The 24,261-nt window shown below is 35.7% G+C and overlaps 2 protein-coding genes across 5 annotated transcripts in view; one reads left to right on the forward strand and one right to left on the reverse strand.

Annotated features, from left to right (window-relative positions):
* Positions 1-5,449: 5,449 nt before the first annotated feature.
* LOC117344591 (urease accessory protein UreG-like) lies at positions 5,450-23,580 on the reverse strand. Of its 4 annotated transcripts, none has more exons than XM_033907394.1 (7): positions 23,562-23,580; positions 19,753-19,798; positions 19,266-19,405; positions 12,766-12,890; positions 8,066-8,162; positions 7,273-7,420; positions 5,450-6,127 (listed from the first exon to the last, which is right to left on the reverse strand). In XM_033907394.1, the coding sequence occupies exons 2-7, from the start codon at positions 19,793-19,795 to the stop codon at positions 5,892-5,894; spliced, it is 789 nt and encodes a 262-aa protein (XP_033763285.1). In that variant the 5' UTR covers positions 19,796-19,798; positions 23,562-23,580; the 3' UTR covers positions 5,450-5,891. The 4 variants fall into 4 exon arrangements, with proteins under 4 accessions (XP_033763285.1, XP_033763284.1, XP_033763283.1 ...); XM_033907393.1 differs by lacking the exon at positions 23,562-23,580 and adding an exon at positions 23,485-23,503; XM_033907392.1 differs by lacking the exon at positions 23,562-23,580 and adding an exon at positions 22,440-22,513.
* Positions 23,070-24,261, forward strand: part of LOC117344590 (urease subunit alpha-like) — a 35,825-nt gene continuing 34,633 nt past the window's right edge. The window contains exon 1 of the mRNA XM_033907391.1: positions 23,070-23,173. The gene's annotated coding sequence lies outside the window, so the exon portion shown is untranslated. The remainder of the gene's footprint in view (positions 23,174-24,261) is intronic.

Below are 24,261 nucleotides of genomic sequence, written 5' to 3' on the forward strand. Positions count from 1 at the left end.
GAGGTAGAGTGTTAGACATTGTATTAGAGGTAGGGTGTTAGACATTGTATTAGAGGTAGGGTGTTGGACATTGTATTAGAGGTAGGGTGTTAGACATTGTATTAGAGGTAGGATGTTAGATATTGTATTAGAGGTAGAGTGTTAGACATTGTATTAGAGGTAGGATGTTAGACATTAATTGTGTTAGAGGTAGGGTGTTAGACATTGTATTAGAGGTAGGATGGTAGACATTGTATTAGAGGTAGGATGTCAGACATTGTATTAGAGGTAGGATGTTAGACATTGTATTAGAGGTAGAGTGTTGGACATTGTATTAGAGGTAGGGTGTTGGACATTGTATTAGAGGTAGAGTGTTAGACATTATATTAGAGGTAGGGTGTTAGACATTGTATTAGAGGTAGGATGGTAGACATTGTATTAGATGTAGGGTGTTAGACATTGTATTAGAGGTAGGGTGTTAGACATTGTATTAGAGGTAGAGTGTTGGACATTGTATTAGAGGTAGGGTGTTAGACATTGTATTAGAGGTAGGGTGTTAGACATTGTATTAGAGGTAGGATGTTAGATATTGTATTAGAGGTAGGGTGTTAGACATTGTATTAGAGGTAGGGTGTTAGACATTGTATTAGAGGTAGGGTGTTGGACATTGTATTAGAGGTAGGGTGTTAGACATTGTATTAGAGGTAGGGTGTTAGACATTGTATTAGAGGTAGGGTGTTAGACATTGTATTAGAGGTAGGGTGTTAGATATTGTATTAGATGTAGGGTGTTAGACATTGTATTATAGGTAGGATGTTAGACATTGTATTAGAGGTAGGGTGTTAGACATTGTATTAGAGGTAGGGTGTTGGACATTGTATTAGAGGTAGGGTGTTGGACATTGTATTAGAGGTAGGATGTTAGATATTGTATTAGATGTAGGATGTTAGATATTGTATTAGAGGTAGGGTGTCGGACATTGTATTAGAGGTAGGGTGTTAGACATTAATTGTGTTAGAGGTAGAGTGTTAGACATTGTATTAGAGGTAGGGTGTTGGACATTGTATTAGAGGTAGGGTGTTGGACATTGTATTAGAGGTAGGATGTTAGATATTGTATTAGAGGTAGGGTGTTGGACATTGTATTAGAGGTAGGATGTTAGACATTGTATTAGAGGTAGGATGTTAGACATTGTATTAGAGGTAGGGTGTTAGACATTAATTGTGTTAGAGGTAGAGTGTTAGACATTGTATTAGAGGTAGAGTGTTAGACATTGTATTAGAGGTAGGATGTTAGACATTGTATTAGAGGTAGGGTGTTAGACATTGTATTAGAGGTAGAGTGTTGGACATAGTATTAGAGGTAGAGTGTTGGACATTGTATTAGAGGTAGAGTGTTAGACATTGTATTAGAGGTAGGGTGTTAGACATTGTATTAGAGGTAGGATGTTAGACATTGTATTAGAGGTAGAGTGTTAGACATTGTATTAGAGGTAGGGTGTTAGACATTGTATTAGAGGTAGGGTGTTGGACATTGTATTAGAGGTAGGGTGTTAGACATTGTATTAGAGGTAGGATGTTAGATATTGTATTAGAGGTAGAGTGTTAGACATTGTATTAGAGGTAGGATGTTAGACATTAATTGTGTTAGAGGTAGGGTGTTAGACATTGTATTAGAGGTAGGATGGTAGACATTGTATTAGAGGTAGGATGTCAGACATTGTATTAGAGGTAGGATGTTAGACATTGTATTAGAGGTAGAGTGTTGGACATTGTATTAGAGGTAGAGTGTTGGACATTGTATTAGAGGTAGAGTGTTAGACATTATATTAGAGGTAGGGTGTTAGACATTGTATTAGAGGTAGGATGGTAGACATTGTATTAGATGTAGGGTGTTAGACATTGTATTAGAGGTAGGGTGTTAGACATTGTATTAGAGGTAGAGTGTTGGACATTGTATTAGAGGTAGGGTGTTAGACATTGTATTAGAGGTAGGGTGTTAGACATTGTATTAGAGGTAGGATGTTAGATATTGTATTAGAGGTAGGGTGTTAGACATTGTATTAGAGGTAGGGTGTTAGACATTGTATTAGAGGTAGGGTGTTGGACATTGTATTAGAGGTAGGGTGTTAGACATTGTATTAGAGGTAGGGTGTTAGACATTGTATTAGAGGTAGGGTGTTAGACATTGTATTAGAGGTAGGGTGTTAGATATTGTATTAGATGTAGGGTGTTAGACATTGTATTATAGGTAGGATGTTAGACATTGTATTAGAGGTAGGGTGTTAGACATTGTATTAGAGGTAGGGTGTTGGACATTGTATTAGAGGTAGGGTGTTGGACATTGTATTAGAGGTAGAGTGTTGAACATTGTATTAGAGGTAGGGTGTTAGACATTGTATTAGAGGTAGGGTGTTAGACATTGTATTAGAGGTAGGGTGTTAGACATTGTATTATAGGTAGGGTGTTAGACATTGTATTAGAGGTAGGATGGTAGACATTGTATTAGAGGTAGGATGGTAGACATTGTATTAGAGGTAGGGTGTTAGACTGCCGAAATACACACGCACACATATTTGGAAAAAAAATTCTCGTTGTGTATAATTGTTATAATGGAATGAGCTAAATCATAATTTTATGTTGTATTGTATTTCGGTATATTATCGTGATAACATATCTTATATAAGATAATACATTATTAGGGATAGGAGATCTAACAATGCAATATATAGTTTACATTCAGCACGTATCTGAATATAGCTGTTACATGTAGATTGTCTGACATGGGTAAAGAGCTTTCAGATACCCATTTTCCTCGTGGAATCAATTGAAATCTACTTTTACATGAAATGGTTTAACATGTACGTTTAACTGCAAAAAAAGCAAATACGTGTACTTGAGACATATTTGAAAATATAATCTGTTTAGTATAAAAAAGATAATCTTAATTGTATAAAATAAATATGTATTGTAAAAGGGAATGGTAGGAGAGATAAACAGAAGAAAATTAGGAGAATTTAGAAAATAATTTGCTCTATTTTGAAGGTACACTACCAAATAGACTGATTGATCAAGACAAGAGAGGTGGAGGACGCCAAACCGGAATCAAGTAAATAATCATTTAGTAGAGTAAAGTTACAAAAAACATTATTGAATTATTCTATTTTTTCTTTTAATTAAGTTTCCTATGTTTAGGACTTAACGTTTTTGTATCAAAGGTCATTTTAAACTTATCGAAACACTTTTAAGTCTATATTAAGTTTTTAAGTCTATATTAGTATATATATCTGGCATCTTTTTTATTTGACAACTACTTTTGAAATTATTTTTTAGTTTTGTGTACTATTTAGAATTTGCTTCAACCTGTCATATATACATATAGCTTGCAAATTTTGTATATAAAATGCATGAATTTGGCATTGATCTTTTATGTCCTGAATGCTCTAAAATGTTAGCGTAAGCATTTTGCAATTCTGACAACCACCAGGAGGCTTTGTTACATCAGGTGTACCATTTTGACTTGTTTCTGATGCTGATGGTTCCTGCGGGACGAGCTGAAATTTCTTCCAAAGAAACAGGTCTTCGGATTTTTCTTTGTCCCACTTTAACCGACCGATTGATTGCGTTCCCTACCACGTAATGACTAGTTATATCAATTAGTGGGTTTGACTAGAACCATCACCTAGGGACAGCATTAATATTTTGTGTATAGATAAGCTCATATATATAACAGAGTTTTTTCTTTCTTTGTTTTGTTTGTTTGTTTTTGTTGTTTTTTGGGGTTTTTTTGTGTGTGTGTAGTTTTTTTTAACTGATGTGTACGCAACTGCGTATTTGCCTATAGGCAGCTACGCGCCTGATGATCTAAATGAAAAAAAGGTGGAACCCATATGGACACCTTCATGTGGTAGGTATGACATTAATTAAGTTGCGTTGAGTCAGAAAAAAAATGATTGCGCAGGGGGTATGTGTACTGTGTACTGTGAAATCTATAAGGTTGGTAACTTTGGGGGGGGGGGGGGGGGGGGGGGGTCAGTCATCGTTTATGCAAAATCTATTCCCCTTACCCGAAGAATGTTTTTGACGAAATTGGATTTAAATCGATTCATAACTGTATGAATAATAGCGATTTAAAGGAATTACCTCCATTTCCCCTAATGGGCTCCGGCTGACTGAGGGAGCAGCTTGCAACAAGATGTCCTATAGGAGGAATTCTGTTATGTTTTCACGGATTATAGTGTTTCGGATGTAACAATTCGTATTGAGGGACACGGTAAGTCAAAAATAAATGTTTTTATGACGGTTGTAGTATGCGCCGTGTCAGTTTGAATACATTTGGTTTTTAGTCGATTGAAGTGAGGTGGGGTGTCGTTTCGCTCGTGACGAAGCTGCCTTCCTATTAGGTTTCCCAGTGCACATATCCCTGTCATATCATTTCTTTAAGTTAACATTTTATATGCAACTGTGGGATGGGCAAGTACCATTAACAATGGAGTGTTAATCTGCCCAAAAAGTTTGTTTTACTTAATTTGGCTCATAACTTGAGTAGTTGTCCTAAAGATATTCCAGACGCAAACAGATAGATTGATTGCAACATGCATTTATCCTTCCCAACTTCGTTGCGGAGAAATAATCTACTGTTTTCTATACAAGCAAATTTTAATAGCAACTTGTTTTAAGACCTTTTGGCGTAATTATGAATAACTAAAGGGATGCTTCAATATAATGCTAGCTCGGGCCTCCAGCCGCAGCACATTGGACATAAAGCACAAACGTGCGATTTGTTAACAGTTAAATACATTCAAAACACATGCGTCTGTTTCTGGTTAGTAATAATAGAAGAAGAAAAAATAGATCCTACCCATACTTTATCGACAGTAGGAGTAGGATATATTTTTCTTCTTCTATTGATACTAACCAGAAGCAGACGCATGTGTTCAAAATAACATTGTTTGTTCCGTAACTTGCGATATTTTTGAAAGGGCATAGTTTCAATTTTCACCCATGCATTTCATGATAAAATGTTTTCCACCGAATAAACTGTTTGAATATGTACATATCCATACACTGATCATAGTCGTAGTGCTATGTGAAGCTCCGATTGTATAATATTAATTGCCAGCCCAAACATCTAAAATGTTTTCTGAATTTATATATTGACTTTTAATAGCACCACATGTATATAATTAGCAGGTATGCCAGGCAGCATACATTGCTCATATATTTCAATTAAGACTCCGGTTCCTCCAACATTATGACCTGACCATTTTCTTCCGAGTATAAAAGAGCGATTCATTAAACCATTTCAAAAGTGTTGTAAAATCAATGGTATAATTGTCATTCCATCTCATTGAACAGATTGCAGTAAAATTGACAAATTGTCACATTTCTCTATGTTCAATGAAAGACAGTCTCTATAGAGGGATGTACTGGAATCCTAGTAGTAGCTGTGACGAGGAACACCAAATCAATTCACATTTAATGTAAATATTTTAATATTCGTTAGAAGCTGTTATCAGCTCTCAACAACTGGACTGATACAGTTTTATGTACATGTTGTTTTTTATACGTTCCCTTTTATCCATCTCCACAAACATGCTGAAGCTAAAACATGTCAACGTATCTACTGGCATCACTTTAAGTCTCCTTAATAACCTACGGTCATAATATCTAACATTTTCAGCATAAAGCATATATCTACGATGAAAACAAGTAAAACAACTATGGATCAACCAATTGAGAGGTTATAACGTTCCATTTAGACCGATCCAACATATAAGTAATAAATGATTATGCAAATGCTAGATGCCATTTTCAACGATCCATGGATTTTAAAAGACGGGTGTCTAATGACACGAATCAATGAACAGATTTGGCAAATAAAGAAGAGACTGGAGTCTCGTCTAGTTGATTTTATGACCTGGTCATATTCTTGCATGCCGAAAGTATGTGTTCGGCAATCTCCGGTACGCCGATATTGTGTTTGGCCTGGGTAAAGAGTGTCGGACCGCTCTGTCTCATCATAGCTGCGTCCCTCTCCATCACGTTTAGGTCAGATCCCACTGCATCAGCAAGGTCCGTCTTGTTTATAACCAACAGATCGCTTTGTGTGATTCCCGGGCCTCCCTTTCGCGGTATCTTGTCTCCCCCTGCATAAAGTAAATGGCATTTGAGAAATGGCAACATAAAATACATTTATAATGTCGCGAACCCGTATGATATTATAACATGAAAATAGCGCTTGACAACAAAACTCAAAGCTACATGTATTATTATACATCCATTCACCAAGACTATTATAACGCGATTTTAACCCATTGAATATAACATGGACGACGTTCCAACGAAACAGTTACAGAACGAGATCAGCGAGGAAGAAATTCAGCCGAAAACAGTTACAGAACGAAATCAGCGAGGAAGAAATTCAGCCGAAAACAGTTACAGAATGAGATCAGCGAGGAAGAAATTCAGCCGAAAACAGTTACAGAACGAGATCAGCGATGAAGACATTCAGCCGAAAACAGTTACAGAACGAAATCAGCGATGAAGATATTCAGCCGAAAACAGTTACAGAACGAAATCAGAGAGGAAGAAATTCAGCCGAAAACAGTTACAGAACGAAATCAGCGAGGAAGAAATTCAGCCGAAAACAGTTACAGAACGAAATCAGCGATGAAGACATTCAGCCGAAAACAGTTACAGAACGAAATCAGCGAGGAAGATATTCAGCCGAAAACAGTTACAGAACGAAATCAGCAAGGAGGAAATTCAGCCGAAAACAGTTACAGAACGAAATCATCAAGAAGACATTCAGCTAAATACAGTTATAGAACGAGAATATACAATAATGGGACATTTAGGTCAAAGACACTTAATATTGAAAACGAAGTTAAAGCCCGACGGCAGTAGTTATAACTTTACAACATTTCGGCAAATATTGGAACTTGACACATACATGACTAATGGTGTTTTGCGTTAACCAGTCCAACATTTTTTGCCCGGAAATAGTCGAAAACATTTAATTTACATTTACATTAGAGACTCGGGTAACAAAGACCATTATATTTGAATATGGATAAAATGATATATTGCTAAATAATGTATTTGTCACAATGTTAACACCTACAAATACGATAACTTGATGGCTATATATCTGCATGGGAAAGTTATGAAGTTAGCGAAATCCAGTTTTCAAAATGAGCACCAAACAATGTTTGTTTGTATAACATAAATCATCTTCCATATTGGACTTTCGTATATAACTTAGGGCAGCACTAAAACCTAAAAATCTTACCTGCAACATCAATAACATAGATGATATAGTCCGCAAGCTCTCGGCTAAAGTTGGCGGCAAGGTTATCTCCCCCTGATTCCACTATAACCAATCTAGGAGAAAACTTCTTTGTGAGCTCGCGTACTTCCTCCATATTCAATGAATAATCCTGCAATAGATGTAAAACGACATTAAGCAAAATGACTTTCCCGCAATATTATAAACATGTATTTATATTTTTAGGTTCTGCAGCAAATAAAAAGAGGAATTTTGAAAATGTGAAAAGTTAGAATTCAAAAAAATAGGTGAAGAATAAATTAGGTTCTTTCGCGGTTGTGATTGTCTGACTGGCAATAAACGACGTTTATATCTACTACCCATTAGGTCTTATTAAAAAATATAGACGGCTCTGATAGTGGCCGACATTTCGTTTCGGAACCAAAACTGTCATAGCGGGAAAACACCGAACGGTTAGTTGACATCGTTAGTTTACAAGATGTGTGTGGATTATGACCAACTTCATATGAAGATGTCCCATGAGGAAGGCCAAATATGGATACACAGACAGAAAATAAAATCCAAAGAGAGCAATACTGTTACACAATAACATCCATCCAATCTAATCAGTCCAAAGCTGTGAAGGAAACTTATTTTCACATTAATTCCGAGCTTTATAAGATGTAAACAACTAAACTAAATGGGTCTCCGATCCTCAACGGAGAAATTAAATGTATATTATATAATCATTACGGTACACTAAGAATTGTATGTTCCTTCAACAATGTCATTTTTCAAAGACAGAATCATGCGTTACCTCCCTTATGGCGGCATGGGGACAGCCTCCAGTCTCCACCGCCCGCATGTGGTCCTCCGGAAGGGCCTTATTCCTCACCAAGAACTCCCAATCCTCCCTAAAAGGATATCATCGGGAAGTATATTGATGTTATTCTGTTGTATTTGATTAATACATGTATATTACATTTATGTATCATTTGTTAGTTGGGTGTACTGCCCGGCAAACAACCAGTGCTATTTTGAGGTGGAGTTTCTTTGTTATAGCAGGTCGCTACGTCACTGAACAAGAGAAGGAAGGCTTGTCGCATAGCACCCAGTACAATAAGGAGAATTTGGGTAAATTCAACATTGGCAACCAGTTATTGACCTATAAGGCGCCTACATGGCCACTAAAAAATCTTTCAAAGGTTGAAGTAAATGTTAAAATGATGTTCACAATCAAACAAGAAATATCTTTTAAAAAAGATTAACGACATAGTTTTAATGCTGGTGGTTATAATGTAGAACTGCTGGTGAAATTGATCAACGAACTAATGCGTTTCAGCACGGATAACACAATTATATCAGTTTGAATATCATTTTTGATGATAATAAGACTGCATTTGAATCAGAGAATATAATTTTATCCATGTGTCATTTGAAAAGATACATCCATTTATTCAGCTTGCATTCAATCTTAACTTTGCTTCGTTTTTAACTGCATATCTGCATTTTGCATTTACCGCAATATTGACCAATCACATACTTCATCTTGACCAGTAACGCCACCTGTCGCGTCATATCCGGGGCCAAAAGAATATTATACGGCTATGCCGAAAAACTTACAGAGGGGTGTTTAAAACAGTTTTTTTCTTCAGATTTACGACAACGAGGCTAGGCGACTAACTTTTCCAATTGACACCTATGTAACCGCTACACATGTATAGGTAGGTCAACTCTTTCACCGACTGACTTATGGTAGCCTCACACTTATGCATAATTCTCCACGATTCTAAAGGGACATTTGAAGCAAGAAGCTTATGCTATCAATTTCATTTCACCATTTTGTTTCATAAAGCATTGCTTTTGATACATTTGACATGTATTCATTGAAACACATACTGTATGACAATGTCGTTTACAGAAAGTGGCCAGAAGTTTTCGGACCGAGAAGATTAAGGGTTTATTTACAAGTTTTGCAGTTAAATTAAGTTCATGTCATCGATATCCAGCGAACCTTAATATTGTGAGGACACCGAAAATCAAATGACACGCAAAATCACTTTTGTCATCTTAGCTGAGAAACCATCATATGATATTTAGCCACCTCGTTTTACGTGAGCTTGGTAATGTAAAATAAGGTTTTCAGAAATGAAAACATTACGACTGTATGTCGATATTGTTTAATTCCGATATTAAAAACAACAGCCATTGGGCCTAAATATGACATGCTTTAAGATAAACATACCTGGTCAAATGTCTTAAGTATGAAAAGCTTTAAGATAAACATACCTGGTAAAATGTCGTAAGTATGACATGCTTTAAGATAAACATACCTGGTCAAATGTCTTAAGTATGAAAAGCTTTAAGATCAACATACCTGGTAAAATGGCCTAAGTATGACATGCTTTAAGATCAATATACCTGGTAAAATGTCTTAAGTATGACATGCTTTAAGATAAACATACCTGGTAAAAATGTCTTAAGTATGAAAAGCTTTAAGATAAACATGCCCGGTAAAAATTGCGTACGTATAACATGCTTTAAGATAAACATACGTGGTAAAAATGGCCTAAGTATGACATGCTTTAAGATAAACATACCTGGTAAAAATGTCGTAAGTATGACATGCTTTAAGATCAACATACCTGGTAAAATGGCCTAAGTATGACATGCTTTAAGATCAATATACCCGGTAAAAATGTCGTAAGTATGACATGCTTTAAGATCAATATACCCGGTAAAAATGTCGTAAGTATAACATGCTTTAAGATCAAAATACCTGGTAAAATGGCCTAAGTATGACATGCTTTAAGATCAAAATACCTGGTAAAATGGCCTAAGTATGAAAAGCTTTAAGATAAACATACCTGGTAAAAATGTCTTAAGTATGAAAAGCTTTAAGATAAACATACCTGGTAAAAATGTCTTAAGTATGAAAAGCTTTAAGATAAACATACCTGGTAAAAATTGCCTACGTATAACATGCTTTAAGATAAACATACCTGGTCAAATGTCTTAAGTATGAAAAGCTTTAAGATCAACATACCTGGTAAAATGTCTTAAGTATGACATGCTTTAAGATAAACATACCTGGTAAAAATGTCTTAAGTATGAAAAGCTTTAAGATAAACATACCTGGTAAAAATGTCTTAAGTATGAAAAGCTTTAAGATAAACATACCTGGTAAAATGTCTTAAGTATGAAAAGCTTTAAGATCAACATAACTGGTAAAATGTCTTAAGTATGAAAAGCTTTAAGATAAACATACGTGGTAAAATGTCTTAAGTATGAAAAGCTTTAAGATAAACATACCTGGTAAAATGTCTTAAGTATGAAAAACTTTAAGATAAACATACCTGGTAAAATGTCTTAAGTATGAAAAGCTTTAAGATAAACAAACCTGGTAAAATGTCTTAAGTATGACATGCTTTAAGATAAACATACGTGGTAAAAATGTCTTAAGTATGACATGCTTTAAGATAAACATACCTGGTAAAATGTCTTAAGTATGAAAAGCTTTAAGATAAACATACCTGGTAAAATGTCTTAAGTATGAAAAGCTTTAAGATAAACATACCTGGTAAAATGTCTTAAGTATGAAAAGCTTTAAGATCAACATAACTGGTAAAATGTCTTAAGTATGACATGCTTTAAGATAAACATACCTGGTAAAAATGTCTTAAGTATGAAAAGCTTTAAGATAAACATACCTGGTAAAATGTCTTAAGTATGAAAAGCTTTAAGATAAACATACGTGGTAAAATGTCTTAAGTATAAAAAGCTTTAAGATAAACATACGTGGTAAAATGTCTTAAGTATGAAAAGCTTTAAGATAAACATACCTGGTAAAATGTCTTAAGTATGAAAAGCTTTAAGATAAACATACGTGGTAAAATGTCTTCAGTATGAAAAGCTTTAAGATAAACATACCTGGTAAAATGTCTTAAGTATGAAAAACTTTAAAATAAACATACCTGGTAAAATGTCTTAAGTATGACATGCTTTAAGATAAACATACCTGGTAAAATGTCTTAAATATGACATGCTTTAAGATAAACATACCTGGTAAAATGTCTTAAGTATGACATGCTTTAAGATAAACATACGTGGTAAAATGTCTTAAGTATGAAAAGCTTTAAGATAAACATACCTGGTAAAATGTCTTAAGTATGAAAAGCTTTAAGATAAACATACCTGGTAAAATGTCTTAAGTATGAAAAACTTTAAAATAAACATACCTGGTAAAATGTCTTAAGTATGACATGCTTTAAGATAAACATACCTGGTAAAATGTCTTAAGTATGAAAAGCTTTAAGATAAACATACGTGGTAAAAATGTCTTAAGTATGAAAAGCTTTAAGATAAACATACCTGGTAAAATGTCTTAAGTATGAAAAGCTTTAAGATAAACATACGTGGTAAAATGTCTTAAGTATGAAAAGCTTTAAGATAAACATACCTGGTAAAATGTCTTAAGTATGACATGCTTTAAGATAAACATACCTGGTAAAATGTCTTAAGTATGACATGCTTTAAGATAAACATACGTGGTAAAATGTCTTAAGTATGACATGCTTTAAGATAAACATACGTGGTAAAATGTCTTAAGTATGAAAAGCTTTAAGATAAACATACCTGGTAAAATGTCTTAAGTATGAAAAGCTTTAAGATAAACATACCTGGAAAAATGTCTTAAGTATGAAAAGCTTTAAGATAAACATACCTGGTAAAATGTCTTAAGTATGAAAAGCTTTAAGATAAACATACGTGGTAAAAATGTCTTAAGTATGAAAAGCTTTAAGATAAACATACCTGGTAAAATGTCTTAAGTATGAAAAGCTTTAAGATAAACATACCTGGTAAAATGTCTTAAGTATGAAAAACTTTAAAATAAACATACCTGGTAAAATGTCTTAAGTATGACATGCTTTAAGATAAACATACCTGGTAAAATGTCTTAAGTATGACATTCTTTAAGATAAACATACCTGGTAAAATGTCTTAAGTATGACATGCTTTAAGATAAACATACGTGGTAAAATGTCTTAAGTATGAAAAGCTTTAAGATAAACATACCTGGTAAAATGTCTTAAGTATGAAAAGCTTTAAGATAAACATACCTGGTAAAATGTCTTAAGTATGAAAAGCTTTAAGATAAACATACCTGGTAAAATGTCTTAAGTATGACATGCTTTAAGATAAACATACCTGGTAAAATGTCTTAAGTATGAAAAGCTTTAAGATAAACATACGTGGTAAAAATGTCTTAAGTATGAAAAGCTTTAAGATAAACATACCTGGTAAAATGTCTTAAGTATGAAAAGCTTTAAGATAAACATACGTGGTAAAATGTCTTAAGTATGACATGCTTTAAGATAAACATACCTGGTAAAATGTCTTAAGTATGAAAAGCTTTAAGATAAACATACCTGGTAAAATGTCTTAAGTATGAAAAGCTTTAAGATAAACATACCTGGTAAAATGTCTTAAGTATGACATGCTTTAAGATAAACATACCTGGTAAAAATGTCGTTGGTAACTACGCAAATGTTGTGCGCTTCTCTCAGGTGTTTACAAAGGCCCAGAACTAGGGCTGTTTTTCCTGACCCCACGGGACCTCCTATTCCAACAGTGAAGGCTCTCTGAAGAAAATACGTGCTAGTTGGCTATCATTGAGACAAGTTTCTGTTGAGGAAGATTTTATGTTACGTTCTTCACATACATAAAAAATCAAAACTTACAACGGAAATCATACATTTTCGCGAACTGAATCCGTGCATCATGCGAATAGCACCTTTTCTCGCAAACAAATATCATTACCTTCACAGTGTGTATCAAAAGGACATTTTAAAACAAGCAGGCTGCCATCTTCTGAATACCAGGTGTTTATTCTAGAGCGAGCATCCCTTTCTTATTTATATCAAGTACATGCCAGACTCTTCATCCTACCGTCATATTGGACGTCTCAGCAGGACCTAGACCAACATCCTACATACCAACATGTCTTTACTGTCGAACTACATCTAACATTCAAAAACTAGAACCCATTTCTAACGTACACAAAGAACATTGTACCAGCCACACTCTGCACACACCGACGTAACAGACGTCTTAGAATGGACTAAACCAACTTCTCTTGAAGCCGAGAAACCGAATGGTCTGTGCTGTCGTTGCTATGTTCTTGGGCAAGACAATGTTATTCACACTCGCCAGTTGCATTTCAATGCAAAAGAAAACCAGCTTTAATACGTATTTAAAGTCAAATCCAGTCAAATGAATGTTCCTGTGGTATGCAGGTATGGTTAGCCAAGATGCATACTGACATTTGATGATCAAACTACTTCTGTTAAGTAGAACCATAGTAGGAATTTATAGGCTTTTAAAATATTACCGATATTATAGATTTGGTTTTCAGATTACCTTGATGCACTGTATGCCTAATATCCGAATATTTGTTTTGTTTTGTAATGAAGATGATTATAATTACTCGACCGTCCTTAAAGTATGGTTTGTCATTGTTTTCGTTACATACATTAACGCCCTTTGGGAGATACATCATGTATGTATACATAAAATCTAAATTCCCTACATACCTCATCCTCCTTTGCAGTATAGCTGTATCAGGTGTAAACAGTCGGTATCACTCACGTAGATGTTGGAGTGAATGACACGTGGTTTTTAGTATTCCTAGTGCGTATCTCACTATTGTCTTATATAATATACTGGCTGACATACGTTGTAATTGTACGGGATCACGTAGCGACTGCGTTATTTAACTTTTACCCGTGAATTATAACATCAATGGACAAGGAACAGTATAATGTAACTTGAGGATTTCAGCCTATCGGTAACATATAGGTTTTTTTCACGTGGCACAACGTCCTTTAAACAAGAAAATTGAAAAAAAAACGTAGTTGATAACATATTTTAATCATTAATATGACTGACTATAACTGATAACATAAACTCCATATTGTCGTAAGTCCTCATAGCTCATGTGGTACAACCATTGCTTAGCAACCCGAAGGTTCGGAGTTCGAATCACCAAGATGTATCATTTTCATATTTTGTTATGTTTCTAAAAATAATACCATTTAACTTTTTTGATCGTATTTGAAAGATATTTTTTCAACAATAAATCCACATCTGATATAAAATACCTACATTTTTTAATTTGTAGTATAAAGATAGAAATGTTGAGATAAAAAAAAATTCACTTGGAACAAATAAGAGTGAAATCATAACCGATTTACTCCGTATCATTCAAAGTAGAATATAAATGAACAGCAGCGTCGACAACAGCCATACATGGATGAGTAGTGTAAAATTCATATTTAACATGTCAATTTAACTTTATTTCATATGGTATTGATTGACTTCATACATGTTATCCGTTCACAACACACAGCGCGTCAATGGACCATGACGATCTATTTTGGTACTGTGGGAATCACTGTGGTCACATGATATGTTTTACCTGTATTTTTAGCCCAGACTATCGCTGTACGTGGCCTAGGTCAGGATAAGTGGAAAACGACCATACCTCTTTAGTCGCCTCTTACGATCATGCAATGGGGACAGCAGGTACAACTCTTACGCCCTACTTGCAGGGCAGTGTTAAGGATACACCAACAACTAGGTCATATGAGGACGGTTGTCAAGGAGACACCAAAAGCAGATGTCATATGAGGATATATCATGGAGACACCAACAGCCAAGATCATATGCGGACGGGTGTCAAGGAGACATCAGCAGTCAAGGTCATATGAGGACGGATGTCAAGGAGACACCAACAGCCAAGGTCATATGAGGATATATCATTGAGACACTACCAGCCAAGAGCATATGGGGACGGATGTCAAGGAGACACAAATAGCCAAGGTCACATGAGGACGGATGTCAAGGAGACACCAACAGCCCAGGTCATATGAGGACGGATGTCAAGGAGACACCAACAGCCAAGGTCATGTGAGGACGTGTGTCAAGGAGACACCAACATCTAAGGTCATATGCGGACATATCGGAGAAACAACAATAGCCAATGTCATATGAGGACAGGTGTCAAAGAGACACCAACAGCCAAGGTCATATGAGGATATACAGTGTATCATTGAGACACCACCAGCCAAGAGCATATGAGGACGGATGTCAAGGAGACACAAATAGCCAAGGTCATATGAGGACGGGTGTCAAGGAGACACCAACAGTCAAGGTCATATGAGGACGAGTGTCAAGCAGGCACCAACAGGCAATGTCATATGAGGGCGGATGTCAAGGAGACCACATTAGCCATGTTCATATGAGGGCGAATGTCAAGGAGACACCATCAACCATGGCCATATAAGGATGGATGTCAAGGAGACACCAAAGAAAGCAAATCACAGACGTGAAAAGCAGAAGGACTGGAGAGAAAGATGATAACGATTCGAAGTGTGGCGATGGGGGCCGCAGATACATTTAGGTCTCTCCATAAGACACAGAGGGAACTCCCCAATTTTCAGTGGCCCACTTCCAGTCACCTCCTATTATGACAAGTATTCAGTTGGATCAAAATACTACCTTAAAAGACGACATACTTCGCGTCATACAACATCACTGTGTGCGAACTCAACTGTACGGTTACCGGATGCTGCGATTGCTGAAGCGGTTGAAAATGGCTGCTTATTGCAGAGGTGAGAAGAAAATAACAATTATGTACCGATAAAGAGTGAAATGATACAAAGAATAAGTTGTAGTACATGTTAAGATATCAATCATGCCCTGAGACTATCAACATGTCTGTTAACTATAACCAAACTATCGCAAGGATTAAAAATCACTTGCTCCTCATCGAAAATTTCATCCGAAAGATGTTATTATTTTCATTGATATCCTCTCGCTATGTGTTATTTATTCTATCTTAGTTCTGAAACGAAAGTTTGTACTCCGATTATTCTATATCACCATTCCTACACGATGTAATATTATGCAAACTTACATTTTACGAGAAAAAATACACGGAGTTGAATGTGGGAATATGTACGGGTTGTTATGAAACTACTGTAAGGGTTGTAGCGATTTATGAAAAATAAATCGTACGGGTAATTGTGATGGTTATCGATGCATTATAAGTAGTCTGAGCCACACTCTCAATGTCCACGAGTTTTATGTAATTTATTCGATATTAAAAAATGTTTCTAATGAGATTTCTTGTCTACCGTTTCAGATCACGATGGAGTACCGTTGCTATTATTGTGATTTCAAATGTTTGCTGTTTGAAGACGTAATTAAGCACAGTCAAACTTTACATGGACATGAAATGCTTAATTTCAAAACTGCAAAACACTCACCAAAAGGAATTATAGTTCCGACCAAAAATTCCAAACGTGTACCAGATGTAGTAGGAAGACAGGGGGAAAAGATCAAAGTAAATAGTGACACCTGTACTATCACATTACAGGAAAGTGATGATGGCTCCCATGACAATAGTCATGCTATTCCGCCGTGGTGAAACATATTTGGAGAACAGGATTGAAACTGTTCAAAGAGAAATTCCTGAGAATTATGGGAGGTTGGAAGAAACCAGTTCACAGGATGCGAAAATAAATTTTGCTGTTCCACATCATTGATGTTTAGAGGATATTGAGCTGTCACAAAAGCTAAGAAATGTAAAGCCAGGAACATTGCACGAGATGATAGAAATGGCAAAACTGGACAACGTGGAGCATTACAATACATTCAAATTCTGTATCGACGGTAAACAAATCAACACAGGTGCAATGGATCAGAAAGAAGGTGGTGTAAATATATGGGGCTATGAAACAGAGCCTACATTTTCACAACGGAAAGATGAACTATGCTAACTGAAACATTTACAAATTTATTGGAATCACTTGATGCAAGGGGTGTGACATACCTTTTCGAACAGTTTTCAGCACAGAAGGAGCAAGTTCGCAAGATTGGTAAGGACATATTGCAAATGTTCAGCAAGCGTGTTTGCAAACTGCGGACTGTAAGGCAAAGGAAGATTGTCACGTTGACAAAGTTACAAACGGCATGCGCAACACCACTGTTGAAAGAAAAGTATACATATGCCATCAGTGCCATCAAAACCCATGTTTACAGATTGAATATGACCATCAGTAGGACTATGAATGCGTTTGACTTACTTGGGAGTATAGTCGCTGAATGCAACGACATGAAACACGTGTATCAACGTGGGCAAAATTGCAATTTGCCATCACAAGAGAACTACATTTTCTTGACAGGACCTAATGGAATAAGAAGCGGAGATCTCATAAACTCGTCCTTCATTAAGCAATGAACAGATGCCTGGTAAGAGACGCGAAAGAACGCCAAAGTGACAGTAAGTACTGACCAAACAGCACTTGGATTCTACGGTTTAAAAAAGATGAAAGAACGTTATGAAAATGTTTCAACTCAAAAGAAAAACCGGCCCCCGGAGACAATGTAAAGGATGGAGTATGGAACGTCAAATGAAATCAATGCCATTGCAACACTGGTATCAAAGGTTTTACCCGTCTTCTTTCCGTCGTTGTCCTATGTAGAAGAAGGATGTGATATAATTCAATATAAAGATGCTCCCTTTGCTGTTGTGAGTCAAGATGACAGTGCCAGACAGACAGATGAAATTAAAAGACCACACGGGGAAAAACGTATGCTATTGAAATGAAATGTCCCTTTCCAGATCAACTATCCAAAACACCAGTTGTTTATTCATTACCATGGTATTACGTCGTTCAAATTCTGTTCGTTTACTATTTCTATGCTACAACACGGAAAGCACAACGACATTCCTAGCAAAATTCGACCATGAACTGTTTCGGGACATTTTTGCCTTGCTCTAGAGATTGTACGGTCAGGAAAGTTTACCTCCAAAGAAACTACCAGACATTTTCTTGACACGCGGTTGTATTGAATTTTGTACGCTGTACGTACACTACCAGGCAAACATATTGGTGCTTACATAAATCACAACACACCGTTCAATCACATCGCTATAAGCCGTACACAATCCTAGATTTGTTTGTGTTACAACCCGTACAGTCGATGCTAACTTTACTTCGATATTTTGCAAAACGTAGTCAAGACAGAATCATGCTGAATGTCATTTTCATTTTAGGAGACGTATATGTTTCTACTCAAACAGTCAGAAAGTTATTTATTATCCGTGTTTATCTGTAAAATGTGCTAATTTGATACGACAGTCATATCGACAGCTGATTTCACGCCGAGTTTTGATATAAAAGTATCATTTCCTATGTGTATTTTTAATTTATAAATCTACATAATATCATGAGTTTATTCAGGAGACACCGTAACGCTGGGGTATGTAAAATACATAATATAACTACCTAATTTCAGCTTTGAAACTTATCTCGCTCTCTCCGCTTACCTTTCCGCCTCGCTTCGGCTATCGCAACATCCGGTAGCCGTACAGTTGAGTTCGCACACAGTGAACATGCAATATGACACAGCAAAAAAAAATCGTTCCATCTACTGTATGTACTCGGTAACGCTAGATGAATGCTTATTAGAAACATGACGTAGAATCCAGAATGTATCACAATTGTATAGCATAAACATTTGGTAAGGCCCGTTTTCAGTTACCCTGTGACCATTCTAGATTTCAACTTTTTTTTTAACCCTTGGCATTATTAACGAGACATAAAAGGACAACAGCAGTTTTCTATTCCTTATTCGGTATACTGTTTCCAACATTAAACTCTTATTTTAAGGTGTTATTCATCCGTGTGTTTTTTGTGAAATCTTAGATAAGTCACCTTGATACACAAAAACCTAGAGCCAGCAGTCTGTCTTCACACAAAAGCTTTCCCAAAAACACATTTTCCTGAGCCAGATCCGTGATATTCATTACCAGAATTGACACATGGTTGGTGAAAAGAAGTCCGCCACTATTAACATATAAAATATATTCATACGCGGTGAACTGGGTCACGTTCTATGCTCAAGTAATTGAGAAACCAACCGACTTTCAAGACCCTGTACATACTGACCTCATTCCAATCAGTCCGCGTGAGAGGCACGTCTCGGTCCGTGTACTTGCCAGGCCCGTCCATGATTTCGTGGGTGTGACCATGTTCGTTGCCATGACTGTGCCCACTATTTATCTCAGTTCCGGAAACTATTGATCCGACTTTCCCAGCAAAAACAAAAAACAGAATGCTACAGTATGTGCAATATTGATCAATAGAAGAAGAAGAAGAAGAAGAACGCAACTCTTGCGCGCTCGATGGTATTTTATAGATTGCTATTTTTATAAATCATGTATCTGGTTGATATTGGAACATCGTCTGAAGACAGTCACAGTTAATCACTAGATGATATGTTTTAGTCATCGGTGGCCATACACATAAAAAGATGGATGATGTACATTTTTGTACGTCATTTTTACATGACGGAGTATACTATGCATATAAATATCCAGATTTAAAATCCCTATTAAAATCCCGTGTACGTTATTCTTTTTGACGAATTACTTACCTTTAATAAAGTTACAATTATCAGCTGTTGTGTCAGTTTCCATTCTCTGTACAAATATAGACACATAATTAACTCCCCTGTTATTGTATTATCTGCGAGTTCTTGGCCTTTACACCGGGATTTAGCGCAAATTGCAAACTAACGCCCAATAAATATATTTGATACATAAAGTACACACATGTACATAAAGAAGGTAGATTGGGAATGTTTGTCAAGTCCCTGAGGACATAAATATAGAGAAAAAAAAATAAATCCCGAGAAAATCTTTTCAAATGGAAAGCATGCAATGTCACATTGAATATACAACTTCAGAAACAATATAAAAACAGTCGAGATATAACCATCTTTTAGCGATGTATCATTTAAGACACGTTTATAACATTTAGCGATATCACAAACATTTTAGTTTTGAAAGAGAAAAACATAAAAAAAAACCATAGAAAACAAAAGTTGTGTTTTAAAGATATCTAAAAAGATAATTTTCATTACCTTCACATCTTCACACTTTTCAGGTGTAAATGCCTCTGGCTTCGTTTTAAAGAAATCTCTATACATTTTAAGGTGGTTAGTTTTATATGATTATTACCGAGTTAGCGGAATATCGTTCTATATGTTGGCGGTATATTTTTTATGTAAAGATACCCTTAATACTTCAATAAAATATATATCAAATTCGTTATATTTTATTGTAGTAATACATGAGATATATGGGGCGCTGTCTTACTATATTCTCGTTAATGATATCACGTCATGACTAAGTGATATCCGCTGTTTTACTATCTATTCTCGTTAATGATATCACGTCATGACTAAGTGATATCCGCTGTTTTACAATCTATTCTCGTTAATGATATCACGTCATGACTAAGTGATATCCGCTGTTTTACTATCTATTCTCGTTAATGATATCACGTCATGACTAAGTGATATCCGCTGTTTTACCATCTATTCTCGTTAAAAAAGATATCACGTCATGACTAAGTGATATCCACTGTTTTACTATCTATTCTCGTTAATGATATCCGACATGACTAAGTGATATCAGTTATTGATTTATTGATATAGCATATTTAACAAGAGATCCCAGAGGGATCTTGGCGCCCACCATTGAATACTCTTGATAAGTTACATGTCAGATTGATCTTTTCTCTATTTTCCCCTTCCTCTTACTAATCTGTGTAAAATGAGAAACATCCCTCCAGTACTTTTCAAACAAGGGGAACCAATATTTGAAATTTGAGATTTAGCGATAAGGGGCGTCTGTTGGTCATGTTGATTTCAGATTGGTACAAAAATACAATACGAGGGAACAAGGGGAACCTACATATAAAATATGAGAAAGATCCCTTCAGAACCTTCTGTAAAATAGCGATAACAAACTTCAATTGTCAAAATCCATGATAGATACCTGTCGGCCATGTTGCTTTCCGACTGGCCCCAAAATGAAATATGCATAACCTACAGTTACCAGTGACGAAGAGGAACCTACATATGAAATTTGAGAAAGATCCCTTCAGTACTTTCTGAGAAATAGCGATAACACACTTCAATTGTCATAATCCAAGATGGCTGCCTGGCGGCCATGTTGTTTTCCGACTGGCTCCAAAATGAAATATGCATAACTATTGACCAAGGGGAACCTACGTATGAAATTTGAGAAAGATCCTTTCAGTTCTTTCTGAGAAATAGCGATAACAAAAACCGTCCCAAGTTAAATTGTCAAAATCCAAGATGGCTGCCTGTCGGCCATGTTGTTTTTCGACTGGCCCCAAAATGCAATATGCATAACTAAGGACCAAGGGGAACCTACATATGAAATTTCACAGGTACCTTCCCTCTTTGTGAGAAGTAGCGATAACAAGAATTGTTTACGGACGGACGGACGGACCGCGGACGCAGGGCTATTTGAATAACCCAGCATCTGATGATGGTGGGCTAAAAATTGAGTGAAATGTTTTTAATGCGTAACATCACTTATTCAGTAACTGGTATCATTTAAATGTCTTAGAGTGATAATGCTAAAATATAAAATCTAATTCATTTTTCCCATTTCGCAATGGCTAAAATATGATCACGTGGAGGTTAATATTTCGTGATATTAATATTCAGAAACAACGGGTCAAAATTGCGTTGGAATAAATAGTAAAACCCATTGAGATGTCTTTATAATCTGTTATCAGTTTTATTGTTATTGTCATCACTAACTATTCTATATTTATCTTTGAAACATTCATTTTAGATGATATCATATATCCGCATAAGCCAGGTAGCATACACTGTCTATCGAGTTAGTGTCCTTGAACAACATGTGCAGTGTACTTATGTATAATACGGCGCAACCTTGTCAGTATACATCTTTTATTGAAATATAACTTACCTTGCCGTAAATTAATGGGCCATAGAATAATGCACTGCAAAATTTCCTGTTAAAGCGGTTTTAGTTATTTTTAGTAAAAATCCATGCTCCAACTGGCGTACATATAATACATATTTTTGTGTATTATACACAAGTTGGTGGTTTAAAGCGACCTACACGTCTTGTACTTGTAGATAGCCATATGCATGCTCACACACTCTAACACATTCATATACAAATATGTTAAAAGCTGTTAAATCGTGCAATTTTTTGCACACGTTTTACACACGTTTTAAACATGTGTATAAAGTACAGAAATCATGTATCTTACCCGTGCTCGTGCGTCGATCAACAGTAGCGCAGAACCTAATGTGCAGAGTTAAATTTTACCCATGTAAAATAGCCCGGCGTCAGATTCCCAATGATCAAGGGTACTCCCTTTCCTCAGCGTACACCGGGATTATGTTAAATCGATAGCGTATTGTAATAATATATACAGACAAAACATTTATGGTCGTACACACAAAACACATATCCAATAATTACGTGTTGATTCAGCAACCTCCGATTCAATGATGAATTTTTAAAAATGTTTGTCGGTATTATTTTTTTTATTTATCATTTAATTATGAAGTTGTGCATATATGATATGTCACGGTCGGTTTAAAACACTCATAATAAAGCTAATGCTGAATAGTTCTACCATTTAACTCTTGATTCGATGATAAGTTTTGATTTTACCATTGTGCGCGTGTTAGTTACTGATATAGAAGCTATCAAGCTTCATTGGTCGAGAAATACCGACACAATCTAACATTGTAAAGGGAAGAAAGATTGTTTTCTTATGTAGAATATTTGGATCGAATAAATAATTTTCAAGTCTCTAACTTAGTGAATCGGAGAAAATCCCCATATCTGGTGAGTGAACAGCTGAACGAACTCCTATTGTCATGTGGTCGGACTCTTTCTGAGGGGAGGAATTTTGGTTGACACCGAATTCACGGTAGCTTACATATGTCACTCCCAACAGTGTCTACTGAATTTGATCGAGCGCTACCGACTCGGGTAAGTGTGCATTTAAATTGTATACGTGCTTGACCATATCGAATGCAAGTTCCTTTATTTCCAATCACATACATCATTTTATGTCATGAATAAAATCTTACATTTGTTTATATCATATTATCTTTTTAAAACTCGTTCAATAATTTGATTGGTTCACGCGAAAAAAAATCTCAAAAATATGTAAATATATGCCATCTTTAAAACTGTATGTTGTAAAACTCATAAGAAAAGGGGTTAGTATAAGTTGGATAACTTGTGCCCAATTCCCTGGTTTATAGACAGATACAAATTAAATAAAAAATTGCCGTTACCTGGTTTAGTAAATACACGTTAGAGCCACCAATGCAGTATACTCCATCTCCAATTCTATTATAATCCGATTACTTACTTGTGTGTAGTGACCTCATCTATTTACATTTATGTGCGCCGAGTGTAAAATTTAACTTGACCAGATAAGCCTCCTTTTCAGTGATGTCCGCGTAGTGTCCCTCAGCTGTGTAAATACTGCGGCCGAATTACAATCACTGACCTGGATACAGCCCTTATTTAATAGCTTAAAGCACCTTCAGCTTACAACAGTTTACTCGGCCTCGAAGTTTGTCTTTAGTTATGTAGATGATTAATCATAACAACTGTGTAAATACGATTACAGACAGAATAGTGTCAAGGTGAAGGAAGTCTTCATAAAGAGATGTGCTACCGTCTAAGTCAATAGTGTTGTACTGTTTGTGTACTGACTAGACTGTTAGTATTTCCTTATGTACTCTAACAAACTATTGACCACGAGAACAGTGTCTCTGTACTGTGGATTTAAACTTCAATATATATTATAGTTCGTGTTTCATTTTATTTAACTGAAAAATGATTAAACGCGTCCTCTTTATTTCATTTCGCATATTGATACTAAACATAAACATATGTGTCACTCAAACCAAAACTATTTAACAACCGCTTTGATAACATTTTATTTCAATGTTCTATGAGCGTATCATTCGGAGAAACATTTTAAGATATACGTCTTGGAGATAGTCGACGGAATATATACAGTGTAATTCAAGGATGCGTAGCTATTTTTCTTTCTCTAGTTT

The sequence above is a fragment of the Pecten maximus genome, chromosome 16 (assembly GCF_902652985.1).
Source record: "Pecten maximus chromosome 16, xPecMax1.1, whole genome shotgun sequence".
NCBI lineage: Eukaryota > Metazoa > Mollusca > Bivalvia > Pectinida > Pectinidae > Pecten > Pecten maximus.